Source organism: Mus musculus, chromosome 18, assembly GCF_000001635.26.
Source record: "Mus musculus strain C57BL/6J chromosome 18, GRCm38.p6 C57BL/6J".
NCBI lineage: Eukaryota > Metazoa > Chordata > Mammalia > Rodentia > Muridae > Mus > Mus musculus.
This window is the reverse complement of record NC_000084.6, coordinates 10,064,142-10,081,810: the sequence shown is the minus strand read 5'-3', so window position 1 is coordinate 10,081,810 and position 17,669 is coordinate 10,064,142. Positions and strand designations below refer to the sequence as shown.

At 36.3% G+C, this 17,669-nt stretch overlaps 1 protein-coding gene across 3 annotated transcripts in view; it reads left to right on the top strand.

Annotated features, from left to right (window-relative positions):
* The window catches only part of Rock1 (Rho-associated coiled-coil containing protein kinase 1), a 117,851-nt gene extending 100,441 nt beyond the window's left edge, over nt 1-17,410 (top strand). The window contains exons 26-34 of one of the 3 annotated variants that reach the window (XR_001782350.2): nt 1,272-1,460; nt 2,537-2,696; nt 8,111-8,154; nt 8,626-8,696; nt 8,891-8,979; nt 11,111-11,189; nt 11,331-11,592; nt 14,133-14,340; nt 15,760-17,283. Coding sequence is in view for 2 of the 3 variants with exons in the window: in NM_009071.2 (NP_033097.1) it covers nt 1,272-1,460; nt 2,537-2,696; nt 8,626-8,696; nt 8,891-8,979; nt 11,111-11,189; nt 11,331-11,592; nt 14,133-14,340; nt 15,760-15,763 (1,062 nt within the window). In the remaining variant the exon portion in view is untranslated. Of the gene's footprint in view, nt 1-1,271; nt 1,461-2,536; nt 2,697-8,110; nt 8,155-8,625; nt 8,697-8,890; nt 8,980-11,110; nt 11,190-11,330; nt 11,593-14,132; nt 14,341-15,759 lie in introns of all 3 variants that reach the window. The other 2 variants (NM_009071.2, XM_006525725.2) reach the window with 2 other exon arrangements.
* The last annotated feature ends 259 nt before the right edge of the window (nt 17,411-17,669 follow it).

The window sequence follows — 17,669 nt, the reverse complement described above, 5'->3', positions numbered from 1 at the left end:
CTTACACTGAGCAACTTACAACCAACTTAGATATGCAGCCAGAAAATTGAAAGAAATGCAGAAGGCTTTAGTAGAGCTTGCCCTTGAGGAATGTGGTGCTACACTGACCTTTTATTCTTCATATGTTTCTGAATTTATTTTTAAAGTATGTGTTAGATTTATTATTGCAAACTCTAAATATGCATTAGAAATTATTCAGGGTACCTCATCCTAAAGGGAACCTTATCGGTATAGATGAGATCTAAATTAGGACTTTTTCCTCTCTTAATGGGATCAGATCTATCATTTTCATTTTTTATGTTCCTATCCATGAATACTATGCATGTATATGGTAGACACATATGCATTCAAGTAAACAAATGCTCATATACATATGATAAAAATATGTCATTTAAAACAACAACAACAATAATGTAGAGAGTGATTGAAGAAGACACCGAATATCAGCCTTTGGCCTCTGTACACATGAACATACACACAAGTGTACACAAACATGGCAAAAGAAAAGGGCTGTGTGGCCTAATCAGATAATGGATCTTGCTTTTCTACTAGCCCAAAGGAAAGAGATCTCTCTAGCCTTTTTTTTTTAACCTGTGCTTACAATGTTATCACTGCCTTCATATGCTTTTCTTGGTTATCCATCTCCTAATCCTCTTAAGAAACGTGGAACGGAGTGCAGTTGCATACTCCTTTAATCACAGTGCTCATAATACAGAGGCAAATGGATCTCTCTGAGTTTGAGACCAATATGATCTGTGTAATAAGTTCCTGGCCAACTACCTACATACTCAAGTGATGAGGGTGGAAGTGGGAGGAGGAGAGAGAAAAGAGGGGAAACCTGTGGCACATTCTAGGGAGCTTATCTTAACTTCTCTAGGGGTCTTCATGTCTCCATAGCACCGTTGCATGTGTTTCATGTTCTGTATAGCTTATCTGTTTTCCTCCTTTACCAGCTAGAATATTTGGAGCATAGTTATATTTCTTTATATCTTGTGTGCAGTAATATATACTGCAGTATTTTTAAACAATGGACTTTGTTTTACAAGCCTGATTCTTACATTGTGCTAAATAAGACATCAGTTTTAGTTATGTGAACCACTATTCATATCCTAGCCTTGACTAGTTTGTTTTGTAGAAACATAATTTTACACACAGAGACAAAGGAAAAAAAGTCCTACATAACTTTGAAAACCAATACATTTTAATAGACATTAAAATTGAATAACTATAGTATATTGATTCTTACAAATACTATTTTAATGTTTGAACAGGCTGTTAACAAGTTGGCAGAAATAATGAATCGCAAAGATTTTAAAATTGATCGAAAGAAAGCTAATACACAAGATTTAAGAAAAAAAGAAAAGGAAAATAGAAAGCTACAACTGGAACTTAACCAAGAGAGAGAAAAATTTAACCAAATGGTGGTGAAACACCAGAAGGAGCTGAATGACATGCAAGCGGTAAGGTCTGTGTGTGTACAGCATGGCGGGATCATCTCCAGTTGGTACCTGCCATGCTTAAAGTAGACTTGGTCGTGTTAAAGTTTATATTTTAATCTATAGTGTTTACATTTCAAGCATATGCTCTAATACTAACAGTTCTCTCTAAAGAATGTAAGAAAATGTAAAAGAATGCTCTTTTTCCTCTCAGTGGTCATGACTTGAATTATTTTTACTAGGTTGATTAGAGGCCCTGGTTTGAAAGACAGTCAAGGATTTTTGTTTTTCAGGTGTAACTGAATTTGGAATATGGCTGTTATATTGATTATGGTTAATTTAGAGGTTTTTAATAGAAGCATTCAATATCTACTTTTCTAAAGTCAAAATACCAATAAGTTATATTTGGCATTTAATATAACATAAGACAGTATTGTCTTAAATCACTTATATCCAGGCTTTTATCTTTAATTTTCTGTGCTTTAAGAATTAATTCATTTGGAGCCAGAAAATAGTTTACTGATGTTTTAAGTACTTTTTCATACCTTATAATTTAAAGAAAAAAAAAAAAAGAAAGAAACTTTTCTTTACAAAGTCTGGAGTATTTGTTGCTCTAGGTTTGATTCCTAGCACCATATGGTGGCTCACAATCATCTGTAACCCCAGTTCCAGGGGATCCAACAGGCACACATGTGGTACACATACATGCATGCAGGCAAAACATTCATACACATAAAGTAAAATAAATCTTTAAAAAATGAGGGGAAAAGGAGTTTATTTACCTTTAGCACTGAACTCGGAAAGAAGCTAGTTTCTTCATCAGAAAACATCATCATCTGTGGCAGTTGCCAGGTACAGTAGCATACTCCTGATCTAGCTACTTGAAACAGGCAGAAAGACTGCTTGAGCTAAGAAGTTCTGGACCAACCAGCCAACCACATTTCCAAAAGAAAACCTAACCATAGTAATAAACATCCATAGTGTACAACATGTTTCACACTTACAATTTTTAGTTACTCATTTACATTTAAATGATTACTGTCAGAATTATTTGAGTCTGGTTATTTTTATCATCTTTTTTTTTTTTTTTTCAAAAATAGCAATTGGTAGAAGAATGTACACATAGAAATGAACTTCAAATGCAGTTGGCTAGCAAAGAGAGTGATATTGAGCAGTTGCGGGCAAAACTTTTGGACCTTTCGGATTCAACTAGTGTTGCTAGTTTTCCTAGTGCAGATGAAACTGATGGAAACCTTCCAGGTAAGAATTGTGCTCTGTCACTCAGATTTGCTCAAGTAAACAGGTTATTCAAATGTACTAATAGGCTGTGCCTGAGGAAACCCCTGAAGGTGTTCAAAGAAAATTTGTTATTTTGTTTTGCTTTGCTTTGTTTTTTGTTTGTCAACATGGGATTTCTCTGTGTAGCTCTGGCTGTCCTGGAACTCATCTGTAGACCAGGCTGGCCTCATAGAACTGTCTGCCTCCGCCTTATCCTCAACCCCCATCCTGAGCTTAAAGGTGTACACTACTTTCTCTGCTTTAATGTGTTTTTATGAGTACTCAGTGCTTAATGCTTATGTATTTTGGGAGAGAGACAGAGACAGAGAGACAGACAACACACACGCACACATGCATGCATGCACGCACACGCAGAGAGGGAGGAGGAGAGGGAGGGGAAGAGACAGAGAGCGCAGAACTATAGCAGCTATAAGTAGAATCCTATCCAATATATTAGTGAGAACCCTTTTGTAGACTTTGTCAAGGGGATAACAAAAATTGAGTAGAAATAAATGCCTAATGTTTCATTTCTTCTTCTTTCCCTAATTAAAGTAAATAAAAAATAATGAATGAATAAATACACATTCTTGGCTTAATTGAAGTTCAGATGAAGTGAATAGGATGTGTAGCTAAAGAGATGGCTCAGTGGCTAAGAGCATTCCTGCATGATGGTTCACAACCATCTGTAATTTCAGTTCTAAGGAATCCAATACCCTCCTCTGGCTCTGCACAGCCACCAGGGCTGCACAGGGTACACAAACATATATGCAGGCAAACAAACAAACAAATAAAAACACCACATACACACAAATAAGATGATTCTAAAAAAATTTTGAAACATGCATTTACAAATACTATGCATATTTGCTATGCCAACATTCTAGTTCAGTGTTTCTGAAGTGTTTTATTTTTTTAACAAAGTAATGGAAAATATATTTTAGTATATTTCCTAAGTGATACATGAGTAAAAAGGTATTTTATTAAGCTAGATAAGTAATACATTTCACCAGAATATACTATAGTTTCTATTTTCATAAAGTTGATAGACTACCTTAGAAAGTTTTTGGTTGTTCAGGAAAGTGGTAGTCAAGGGACCGTGTACTTAATATCATGTAATCTCTGCCCTCCTGCTTTACTATCTCGGCTTGCTCCAAGTCAGATCTCTGTGAGGGCAGATAGGCCTGCACTTCCTGTTCTTAAAGTCGGGCATTTCTGTCTCGCAGGGTTTGCCTCTTTATACAGCTTCTGCCTCTAGAAACTTTTAGCTTCCCATCATAGGAAGATGACTATTGGTTAATAAGAGCCTCTGTTGTCTTTAAGTTATTGCTGTGATTAAAAAAAAAAAAATCATGACCAAAAGCAACTTGATAGTGGAGAGGTGTTTGAGTGATTTCGAGCACTAGTGGCTGGCTCATCTAGAGGATCAGAGCATACACATGGTGCCTCACAAGTATAACTCCACTCCTAAGCACTGTCTCCTAGACGCCATGAGTACTAGGCACGTAAGAGGTGCACAGATAACATGCAGGCAAAGTATTCATAGACCTGACATAAATAAATAAAATTGTTTTGGTAGTTCTCAGGTCACACTCATATCTCTGAGAGAAGTTGGGGAAGGACCTCAATCAGGAACCTGAAGGCAGGAACTAAAGCAAAAGCCATGGGAGAACACGGGTTTGCCTCCCATGGCTTGCTCAGCATGCTTTCTTATACAACATAGGACTGCCTGCCCAGAGGTGGTGCCATCCACAGAGAGCTAGGCCCTCCGCACATAAGTTATTATTTAAGAAAAGTGCATTTCAGACTTGGCTATAGGCAATCTAATAGAAGCATTTTTTTCATCTGGGGTTTCTCTTAACAGATAACTCTGGCTTTTATTCAGTTAACAGGGTAGAGGACAGCCAGGACAATTATGATTTAGTTTTTGAAATGAAATTGTTAACTCAATTTTTATTAACCACATGATACTTCTGGAGTAAATGGGTCTAATGTCAATCAAAAATCTTGAGTAGGGCTTTTTCTTTATCCTATGCATTTCTATTAGCTTTAGAATATCTTACTGGCTTTGTCTAACTTTTCAGAGACTCATGCATTATTAGTGACTATTATTAGAAGACTTGAGTCAGAAGATAAATTGGTGAGCTCCAGACTAAGCAAGCACATGAGGTGGTATGATTGGTAGGCTTTAGGTTAGACATCCACTTTGACTTCAGAACCCTGATCTAGGAGATAAACAGAGTCATTTGACAAAAGGATTTAAATGTTTTTACAGGCCCTGTTTTACATTTGTTTTTGTTTTTGAAGATTTTGTTTCTGAGTATCAAATGTCAAAGTACTTTTGGGTATTCTTCATCATCACTGTAATGTCATTATTGGAACTTTAGAGAAAAATAAAAAACAAGCTAAACTCTGACTTTCCTATTGGATGTAGAAATTAAAGGATAATCTTTAGCAAAATCACTTTTCCCTTCAGGCTGGAGAATAGCTTAGTAGATTAGAACACTTGCTCCTCGTGCAGAGACCTTGGATCTGCTCCCCAGCATTGCAATTGTAAACTACTTTACCCTCTTTGCTTCTCTATTGAACATTCATACTACATTTTTCATATACTATATGCTTAAAAATAGTTTCTTTGACAAATAAAAAATTCTTTATAGTAATATCTAGGAGAAATTCTCTAAAGTATTTTAATATTCATCCTTAATATAGATAGTATATTATTCACTTCTCTATAATAGTTTCTAAAGATGACAAAATTTTATTGGGGTCTGGAGAGATGGCTCAAGAGTTAAAAGCACTAGTTGTTTTTCTGAGGTCCTGAGTCCCATCCCCACCAACCACATGGTGGTTCACAATTGTCTATAACTGAATGCTATGGAATCAGATTACCTCTTCTGGTGTGTGGATATACATGCAGACAAAAACACCCATATCCATATAAGCACACATCTTTACTTGTTCTATTATGGTTTCGTCCTCTCCCTAGTTCTGCCAGGTTGTCATCTGACAGGCTGTGACTATGGGGATTACCAGAGTTACAGTTTGTCTCATGCCCAAATGACAAAATCGCTTCTGTATAATAATGGCTTCTCTTTGGGCTAGAGAGATGGCTCAGTAGTTAAGAGCATTGGTTACTCTTCCAAAAAGCTTAGGTTCAGTTCCCGGCACCCAAATGGCAGCTCACAATTACCTGTAACTCCAATTCCAGGGGAGGATCCAAAACCCTCACACAGACATACATGCAGGCAAAACACTGGTGCACATACAATAAGAATAAATCACTAAAAAAGTCGTCTTTCTCAGTCTTTTTCTTGCCTTCTTTTGGAATTGTTGATTGTTATCTGAAGAGTATGTAGGGTATAAAGCATTAGAAAAGCACTCATTATCTCTTACATTTTGTTTTCCCGCTCCCTTGGATCTCATGCTCTGAAACTTAAGCCAGAGAGTAGGGATCACTGAGTGAGTTTCCAAGTCTATGAGGGCTTCTGACCTTACCCAGCCTGAGTTGGAGGCTATGCTTCTATATTTCAGCATTAATTAATGGTGTTTGCTTTGTCACTTTTGAATATAACAAGAACACTGCATACTGGTTCTCTACCTCTATTAAATTGTAAGTAATATATTAAAATACACTTTGGTAGTCTAAAAAAATAACTTTGATATTTAAATTGCCTCTGCTAGCTATTAATTTACATCCAATTGGGCTCAGTCTGTCATTTGGGTAAGAGTCAGTTATTGGTGTTGCAATACTACAGACATTTTTTCAATTAAAAACTTTATAAATACATTATATAAAAATCCAGGGTTTTATTTTTGTTTGTTTGTTTGTTTTACTTCTGTGGCTAATTATTAATAAGGAGAGGAAACAGTGAAGCTAGTGTCATGATTGCTGTGTTGTGAGCCTCTAAGCTGAGCCATCTCTGTGAGTGTGAGTATGAGTGAGTATGTGTGTAACAGAGAGAGAGATTGAGATTAAATCTATAATCACTGATTTCAGTTCTCAGATCAAATATTAGAACTAGAGAAAGTAAATAGTATCAGTTAAGAGAAAGCCAAGTAGAAATATAGAAAACTTGAATTTAACTTACCACAATTTCATTTAAAGAAGTTTTCATACTAACATAAAATCTTTGAGACGTTAATTAACTGGTGGAAGTGACAACAAGAGAAATATTACATTCAGTAACAATACTGTGAGACTTGTTTGAAAATAGACTACCATTGTATTTTAGCAACATAAACTCAGAAGTTAAGACATAGGGGGTTTGAGCCCTGGAGCTTTTACACATACAGAAAGATGAGGCACCTTTCCTAAGCCTTGGTGTCACAATTTTTTAAGTGGGTGAAAATAGAATTGTATGTAAGAATGATATTCTGCGTCTGGAGAGATAGTTCAGCAGTTAAGAGCACTGACTGCTCAGGTCCTTTATTTAACTCAATTCCCAGCACCCACATGGTGGCTCACAACAATCTGTATTGAGATCTGATCCTCTCTTTTGGTGTCTGTGAAGGTAGAATACTCATATATAAATAATTTTTAAAAAATAATATATCCTATAATCCAAGACTGTACAACTTTATAATATGATGTATCACTTGCGAAGCATTTTGACAATCAAATATTTAGTAATGACACCTGTTGTTATTCCTGTAAGACTGAGCTTTTCAGCTTTATGTGAAGAGGGAATTTTTTTGTTTGTGAGTACACTGTCACTCTCTTCAGACACACAGAAGAGGGCATTGGATCACATTACAGATGGTTGTGAGCCACCATGTGGTTGCTGGGACTTTATCAGGACCTCTGGAAGAGCAGTCTGTTCTCTTAACTGCTGAGCCATCTCTCCAGCCCTACCTTCTATTTTTTTTAATGTGTTAAATATAACATTAATATAGAAAGAGCTTGAGTTTTGGGGGTTTTTGTTTGTTTGTTTGTTTACGTACAACCTGATATAACCATCTCTAAAAGAAGCATCTTTATTTCTCAGACACATCTAATAAACTTTAGATATATTAAGTCTGGTAGCGCACTGGCCGAGCATGCCCAGTGCCCGGAGTTTGATGCATAGCACCACAAAAGGAATAAACATTATGTAATAGTACAACAGTTGCTATAAAAAGCTTTAATTATAGTCAGCAATTTAAGGTATAAATACTAGCAGTTAACCTACTTATTTCTTCTTTTTTTTTTTTTGCTTGTTTATTGAATTAAATAAGCATAAAAAATAGCATATTTCATTAGTTTGAGAAGGTTTGGAATTAGACTTATATGTAGAATTAAGTGCCTCCCAGCCAAATTTGAACAATTTTACTGAAGTTGTTGTGTGTTTTACTCAATTTATTAAAATATTTTACTGAGAAAACAAATAAAATGCTTGTCTCTTATTCTTTGTATCTAGTTGATTCTGCCTGCATTCCTTATTTATTTATCTTCTACTCTTCTGTGAGTAATAGGACACCTCAGTACTTTTGCCTGCTCTTATGTAAATAAATCATGGCTCTGAATTGTTCAACATGCTGCATTTTTTTTCCTTTTTCTTTTTCTTTTTTTTTTTTGCTGAGCATTTTTATATGAATGTCATATAATATTTAAAATATTATATATCATATCCCATTTAAGCTGTCTCTCATTCCAGTCATGCCTGGCTCTTAAAGACATTATTATTTCATATGTTTTCAATTGAGTACTAAATGTTAGTTTTATGGGGAAAGTGGCTTTGGATTTTTTTCTGCAGTCTTTATTTGACCATTAAAGCTAATATGTGTGATTGAAGCATGAAAGAGCAAATTACAGCATTTATTTGTTTACCTGTTTTCTGTTGCTTGTTGTTGCATGCTGTCAGACCAATTGCAGTTTTTCCTTTGATTTTAAAATTTAAGATTGACTACTACTATACCTATTTTTCCCACCTAGAGTCAAGAATTGAAGGTTGGCTTTCTGTACCAAATAGAGGAAATATCAAAAGATATGGCTGGAAGAAACAGGTACCATATATCTAATTTCTTCTCATTGATAATTTTGTTACATGTTTTACTATAAAGTGTAAATCTTAACTGCTCTATTACTAAAATTGACTTTAAGTTAATGCAGTATAGTGGAAACACAAATAGAAAATATGCTAGTCAATTTAAATCGAGTTAATGTTGCTGTTTTCATTCTTCTCTCTTTATCATTTCAGTATGTTGTGGTAAGCAGCAAAAAGATCTTGTTCTATAATGATGAACAAGATAAGGAACAATCCAGTCCATCTATGGTGTTAGACATAGAGTAAGTTGCCTTTGATTGAATTTTTTTTCATTGTTTGACTTTTTACTTATGAGTTATTTTCAGAACTGCTTGTCGTTGCGTGTTATTTAAACATCATGACCCATTCTAAACAAGATGGCCCACTGGGTAGAATTTGCATTTGCTTCACAAGCCTAAGTGCCCGAGTTCTGATGGATCCTCAGAACCCATGTGAAAGGTGGATGCTAGGGCTGAGCACCTAATCCCAGCACCACTGCAGGGTGCTGGGAGACAAACAGGAGGATCTCCAGAAGCCTGATGGCCAGCTAGCGTGGCTTGCACAGTGGCAAAGACAACCTGTCTCAAAGAAGGTGAAAAAGTGAAAACCAATACTCATACGTTTCCCCTGACTTTCATATATGCACATGGCATGTTTGCATCCACATTGACACAAATAAGCACACATGTACAATTTAAATAAAGTCTAGCCTTAGCAAAATGTGAGAAGGGAAATTATGTATACAAGATTTATGTACTTTAAAAAGCAAATTTCAGCTGGGCGTGGTGGCTCACGCCTTTAATCCCAGCACTCCGGAGGCAGAGGCAGGCGGATTTCTGAGTTTGAGGCCAGCCTGGTCTACAAAGTGAGTCCCAGGACAGCCAGGGCTACACAGAGAAACCCTGGCTCAAAAAACCAAAAAAAAAAAAAAAAAAAGAGTACTTGATATGCTTTTGCAGAGAGCTCAGGTTTCTTTCTCAGCATCCACATGGAAGCCCACAACCATAGCTGCAGTTCGAGGGGCTTCATCAGCCTCTCCTGGCCTCCATAAGTACCAAGCAGACACACGGTTCACATATATACATGCAAGCAAAACACTTATCACAGGAAATCCTTTTTTATTTTAGTTTTACTTGATATTTATTGTTGTTTTGCCTGCATATATGTCTGTGTGAGGGAAGGTGTTGGATCCTCTGGAACCTAAGATACAGGCAGGTGTGAGCTGCCATGTGGGTGATGAGAATTGAACCCAGGTCTTCTAGAAGAGCAGCCAGTTTTCTTAACTGTTGAGCCATTGCTCCAGCCCCCAATTTTTTTTTTCAGTGTAACATTATTTGATCATCATACTGACACCATCAGTAGTTTATGTTAATTAATGTAAACAAATAACCTTTTTTAAATAATATTGGGTTTTTCTATGCATGTTCATTCACATTCCATTTGTCTATATTATCATACAGGTAATACATATGTAATGAAACTAGCTTCTATATTTAAGAACCTTAGAGACAACTACTTAAAAATTTTTAAGTGTACAATATAAATTCAATACGAGGTTTGGGAAATGCTATTCAAGAGTTATGTAAAGTTTAATAAAGGACCATCAAGATGGCTTAGTGGGTAATGTTGCTTGTTGCCATGCCAGATAATGTAAGTTTGATCCCTGGAATCCACAGAATGGAAGAGAATGAACTTCAGAACGTTGTTCTCTAGCTTCCACACATACACCATGGCATGTGCACCCATACATAAAATGTAACGTTTTCATGTTAAATAAAACATTTTGGAGCTAGTACTTGTTAGAAGATAAACAAAATTGAACAAGCTTGGGTAATATTTCGTACTGCTTTAACTATTAGTTATGAATGATAAGCTTGAATGGAATAGTAAAAATAAGAGTGAGTCTAGTTTATAAAACAAGTAGCCAAGTTGTTTTTCAAGTGGATTTGCAATTTTGCGTTTCTGTCAGCAATATGTGAGTAATCTAGCTTCTATACATTTTTGTCAACATTTGTTTTACTTTTAGAGTCTTATTTTTATTATATGTGAGGGTATGTACACATGAGTGTAGAGACCTTTTAAGCCTTTTGAGTTGGAGTTACTGGCAACTGTGAGCCACCAGATTTGAGTGCTGATAGCCAAACTGTGGTCCTCTGAAAGAACAGTATACATTCTTATATTTATACCTCTGAGCCATCACTCTAGCCCCTATTGTTTCTCTTAAAATTCTAAAAGGTATACCACGGCATGCTTTTATATACACACACATGATTATTGATACTGGACATATTTTTTTTTGTTCCTTTGCCACTTAATATCTCTTTAGTGAAATGTATGCCTTTTGTTACCAATGAGATTCTTATAATGGATTTATATCATATATTTCTATCTTAGTAAATTGTTTCATGTCCGACCTGTAACCCAAGGAGATGTGTACAGAGCAGAAACTGAAGAAATTCCTAAAATATTCCAGGTACAAATGTTATATTTATAATTCTAAAAGCTCTTTTACCGAAGCAATTTTGTGAAATAGGTAACAGTGTTTTCATGCATGTAGAATTTTTATTTACAGATTAAGGTTTTTTTCAATCTTCTTCACCCCTCCTGAATTTAGATACTATATGCAAATGAAGGTGAATGTAGAAAAGATATAGAAGTGGAACCGGTTCAACAAGGTGAAAAAACTAATTTCCAGAATCACAAAGGCCATGAATTCATTCCTACCCTCTACCACTTTCCTGCCAACTGTGAGGCCTGTGCCAAACCTTTGTGGCATGTCTTTAAGCCACCACCTGCCCTAGAGTGTCGAAGATGCCATGTTAAGTGCCACAGAGACCATCTAGACAAGAAAGAGGACTTGATTTCCCCGTGCAAAGGTAAGGTGCAGGGTGTGAAATGACTCAGTGCTGTGGATCCTGCAGGTGGGTTTTAATGTATTCCTGAGGGACCGTGCGGTGGTCTTTTCTCAGAGCTAGTGAAATCACATCATCCCCCTTTCAAAAGGCAGGCGGCTGAAAACCTTGTCATCTGAGAGAAGAACTTAGGGCAACTCCTACTGCTCCCCTTCCAGTTTTCACCAGTGTGTCTCTCACAGACAGCCGGAGGAAATGGACATACACTGTCCGCTTTAAGTAAGAGACATAGGTTCTGGATTTAAAACCTGGCCTTTTGTATAATGATGCTTCCTAATGAGGATGTCAAGGTAGGAAGGCAGAACCTACAGAATCCAATGGCTTCTTAACGTGGTAATGTCTGTGCATCTGGGCATGTGATTATGGCCTTGCATTTTTAGGCTCACTGTGGGCAGTAAAAACATTCGAGGCACTGAATATGGTTTTAAAGAATCACTTTTTTTCCACTAACAAATTTTGCTCTGTGATGAGTTCAGTGGATAGGAAATACCTGTATGCATAATGTATGACAGGAACCGAAGTTTGCAGTATGGAGATTCCACAATCTGCACCAGGGTTTTCTTCTAGTCCCCACGATGACACAACAGGGAGGCACTCAGTGACATTAAGCAATTTGTTCCAGGTCACAAAACTAGAGCTTCAATTAGCTTTAGTTGTACAATAAACTGCCTTAAATTGGAAGTGGAAAAAAAAAGAGATATAGGTTCTATATATAAATATGTTTTACTGTTGTATTTTTTATATTTCTAATTTTATACTATTTTTCCTATGTTTATGCCTATTGGTTTTGATATTTTTGGTTTTTAGAAAAAAAATTCAGTCTTAGTTAAATTGATACAGATACTTTCCAAGTATAGTTAAGTATAGTATCTTTAGAATTAAGAACTTGCTAGGTGTTGGTGGTACATGCCTTTGATCTCAGCACTTAGAAAGTAGAGGCAGGCAGATCTCTGTGAGTTTGAAGCTAACTTGGTCTACAAAAAAGTTCCAGGACAGCCAGTACTACACAGAGAAACCCTGTCTCAGAAAAGCCAATTTAAAAAAAAAAAAAAAGAAAAGAAAAAAAAAAAAAAACCTTGAAAAATTATGAATGTAATTTTTTTTTGTTTTTAAAAGAATTTTATCACAGGAAATAACCACTAGACACTCAAAGTACATCTCTAGCCATTTGTGATGGTTGAAAGTAGGTTTCCAGAAATCTTGAAATGATGTCATCTATCACAGCTTGAGGGACCAGGGAATAAGGCCAGACACTGCCCAGTAACGAGATGGGCCGTTCTGCTGAGGGAAAGCTAACAGGTGCTTTCTTACTCTTCTAACACCAGATTTGTGCTGGTGGGTGATTTGAGTATTTATGATTCTAAGGCAATCCATAATAGTTCTCCTTTTTTTGCCAAACCATAACTCAATTCATTGTGTGCGTGTTAGGTTGAAGTCTGGTCTACTCCTCTTTTATTTTATTTTATAATACTTTTATTAGATATTTTCTTTATATACATTTCAAATGCTATCCCGAAAGTTCCCTATAGCCTCCCCTCCCCACCCCCCCAAGCCCTGCTCCCCTACCCACCCACTCCCACTTCTTGGCCCTGGCATTCCCCTGTACTGGGGCATATAAAGTTTGCAATACCAAGGGGCCTCTCTTCCCAGTGATGGCCGACTAGGCCATCTTCTGCTACATATGCAGCTAGAGACACTCACTCTGAGGGTACTGGTTAGTTCATAGCCTCATATGAGACAGCTACACCAGGGTCCCTTCAGCAAAATCTTGCTGGCATATTCAGTAGTGTCTGGGTTTGGTGGCTGATTATGGGATGGATCCCCAGGTGGGGTAGTCTCTGGATAGTCCATCCTTTCGTTTTAGCTACAAACTTTGTCTCTGTAACTCCTTTCATGGGTATTTTATTCCCTATTCTAAGGAGGAAAGAAGTATCCACCCATTGGTCTTCCCTCTTCTTGATTGTATTGTGTTTTGCAAATTGTATCTTGGGAGTTTTATGTTTCTAGGCTAATATCCACTTATCAGTGAGTGCATATCTAATGACTTCTTTTGTGATCGGGTTACCTTACTAAGGATGATATCCTCCAGATACATCCATTTGTCCAAGAATTTCATAAATTCATTGTTTGTAATAGCTGAGTAGTACTCCATTGTGTAAATGTACCACATTTTCTGTATCCATTCTTCTGTTGAGGGACATCTGGGTTCTTTCCAGCTTCTGGCTATTATAAATAAGGCTGCTATGAACATAGTGGAGCATGCGTTCTTATTATCAATTGGAACTTCTTCTGAGTATATGCTCGGGGGAGGTATTGCTGGATCTTCCAGTAGTATATTATGTCCAATTTTCTGAGGAACCTCCAGACTGACTTCTAGAGTGGTTGTACAAGCTTGCAATCCCACCAGCAATGGAGGAGTGTTCCTCGTAATTTCTTTAATATGGTATTATGGTTGTAATTGTATAAGTTTTATGAGTTTTTTTCTTGTTTGTTTTTTAATGTAGTAAGTTACGATGTAACATCAGCAAGAGATATGCTGCTGTTAGCATGTTCTCAGGATGAACAAAAAAAGTGGGTTACTCATCTAGTAAAGAAGATTCCTAAGAACCCACCATCTGGCTTTGTCCGTGCCTCTCCTCGAACGCTGTCAACAAGATCCACTGCAAATCAGTCTTTCCGCAAAGTAGTCAAAAATACATCTGGAAAAACTAGGTAAAAACTAAAATATTAAAGTGTTTAGTCACATAAAAATTGTTGGAACCTGTCTATTAAAATTAGAAATCTAGTCAGTCATGATGGCCACACCTTTAGGCTCAGCACTCAAGAGTGAGAGGCAGGCATGTCTATGTGAGCTTGAGGCCAGCCTGGTCTACAGAGCAAGTGCTAGGAAAGTCGGAGCTAAATAGGGAGACTGTCTCAACAAACAAATACTACTATTACTATAATTAAAAGCCTTCACACCGGGCGTGGTGGCGCACGCCTGTGATCCCAGCACTCGGGAGGCAGAGGCAGGCGGATTTCTGAGTTCGAGGCCTGCCTGGTCGACAAAGTGAGTTCCAGGACAGCCAGGGCTATACAGAGAAACCCTGTCTCGGAAAACCAGGAAAAAAAAAAAAAAAAGAATTACTATGTAGGACACTTTCATACCCAGTGTCTATTACAGATTAGGATGTGACATATAACTTATCCCCTGTTATTTTATCACACTAGAATCATTTTAAATGCAAATGAGTCATAAAGTGTTCCTCATCTTTTACACTGTTTTAGAATTGGATACTTTTGAAAATCAACATCATTTGTTAGGACTGATGAATAGTGTATTACAAATAAACTCAGTTAATTCCTCTTTTTAAGTCTTTGATAGGTGGAACTTTTTTTCAAAAATACTTTATGCCACAACAATTACAGAACCTGATTAAACACTGCCCCTACCCCATTGATTTTTTTGAGACAGAGTGTTTCTTTGTGTAGTCCTGGCTGTTTGGAACTCACTCTGTGGACCAGCCTGGCATCAGTCTCAGAGACCTGCCTGCCTCAGCCTCAGAGTGTTGGGATGAGAGGCTGGGCCAGCATGCTTGGCTTGAAGCTATATTTAATTCACTTACTTTGTTCACTGTCTTCTGTCAGTAATGAAATGATGCATACCTTTTCTGTATTTTCAAGCCTCTATACTATTATAAGCATATCACAGCATTTACCTGAACCCTATAGAATGCTATTTCAATCACCTAACAGGGTATAAACTAAGACTAAAACAATTTAAAATAAGTAAGAAAATGTTTTAGAAATACAAAAGGAAAAAGAAAAAAAGAAAAGAAAAGAAAAAAGATAAAAAAAAAAGAAATACAAAAGGAAATCATATTACAGTGTCTTTTCCTTTCTTCTGTTTTATCTAAACTTTATGTCATTTCTTACTCCTTTGTGTGAGTGTACATGTTTGCCTTTCCCTAAGTTTTTAGGACTAATAGGGGTGGTGCTGATGGGGTTTGAACCCGGGGCCTCATGCATGCCAGTCAAATAGTCTACCACTGAGCCATACTCTCACCCCTCCTTCCAGCTGTTGTTGTATCTTATATTTTTGAACCAAGCGTCTTTCTTAAATTACAAGATTTTGTTTTTTTCCTTCAACAGTTAACCATGTGACCTACTGCTGTGTTGGAATCATGTGGGATGCTACCTGATAAACCGAGCTGTTTAACCATGTGGAACAGACAGGCTGTTTCTTTTGACACAAATACCACAGGCTTTTCAGGGTTAAGATTGCTGTTATTCTGTCCTTGTTTTGGCACAAAAAGCACACTGAGGATTGTCTTTTTTTTCTGTTGTTTTTTTTTTTTTTTTTCCTTGCGGGTTTGCCTACAGGTAGATTAGATTAATTATTACTATGTAATGCAAGTACAGTTGGGGAAAGCTTTGCTAGATATTTTTTTTAAGGTGCTGCCTTTTAAATTTATTAGAAAATGCCTGTCAGTCATGATAGAACCGTTTTCCTCGTATGAACAAGAGGAAGGAACTTTCACTTTCAGTGGAATGGCCATCACTATCAAGATCAGATCGTGGAAGGAGTAAAGAAAATATCTCAAAATGAGACAAGTTTTTCTGTTTTGTTTTGTTTTTTTAATAACTAAGTTTTTTGTGCTCTTGCAAAACTATTCAGAACTGTTTTAAGAACACAGTGATGTCACTTTAAGCTCAGTGTCCTTACTGTAGAATTAAAAGCCTTACTGTCGATTGCCCACAGTGGGCTCTGTGGAGAAATTAAATATCTTACATTATGCTTTACAAAATATTGTATATGTTTCAGCAACTTTGTAGATTGGGAACTGGGAGAAGAGGAAAGAATTACATTTAATCTATGCATTTTTGCCAAGCCATATTGAGTTATTTTACTACTAGAGACATAACTAACTGTACAAGAGAACCAAGTTTAAAAGCATTTTGTGGGATACATCATTTCTGTAATTATATAATGTATTTCTTTGTGGTTTTAAGTGAAAAGACATTAAGTTAACAAACATATAAAAATGTATGCACTGTTTGAAATGTAAATTATTCTTAGAATATTTTCAGTGGAAGTTGCATTACCCTATTAGTGCCTTAATTTGAGAGAATTTTTTTACTGCCATAAATACAGACTTTTCAGAAAACAGATTTTACAAAAAATTATGTGTTTTTTTCATTGGTAATTGGTTTAATTTAAAATATAGAGGTTTGTCAGATTTTTATAAATTGAGTACAACCTTTGTACCAAACTACCTGCTACAATAATGAAACTATCTGCAAAAACATATACAGTTACACCAGTAGTAAAGAATTATGAAATATATCCATGATGTTTTCCAGTTAACATAGGAATTACCATATAAATACTGTTCAACTCTCCTCTGGTAACAAGAGTTGATGTGTATGGGCAGTGTGATTTATTGTTTATTTTTTTAACCAAATACCTCCTCAGTAATTTATAATGGCTTTGCAGTAATGTGTATCAAATAAGCACTGGAAAACCGATCTTCTCTAGGGTGATATGCATGTTTCAAGTGGTATTGAAAGCCGCACTGATGGATATGTAGTAATAAACATATCTGTTATTAATATGCTAATGACTCTGTGCTCATTTAATGAGAAATAAAATAATTTATGGATAGATACTTTTAATATTGACTACTATAGTATTTTCTCATGGCTGGAATGAATAGATGGCATACTAAAAATTATTCAGTGATTGTATACAAATGTTTGCTAAATTTTGTGAATAGATTAAAATTATTTTTTAAAGATAAAACTTGACTTGGGCTCTAAAACAAGAGGTACTATTGTTCAAGTAAAAGATAGCTAATCTTTGTTGGAAAACAATTCCCCATGGGTCTGTTGCAGGTCTGTACATCTTGTGAGCAGAGGCTGTGATAATTTACATTTGGGCCATCACAGATACAACACAACCACCCACAGCCTTAAAAGATAAAATGTGTCCCTTCAGAGGTCCCTTTACTGCCAGTGTCTCTCTGCATGGTTAAAGTCAGGCAGTTTGCTTAAGCTTATTT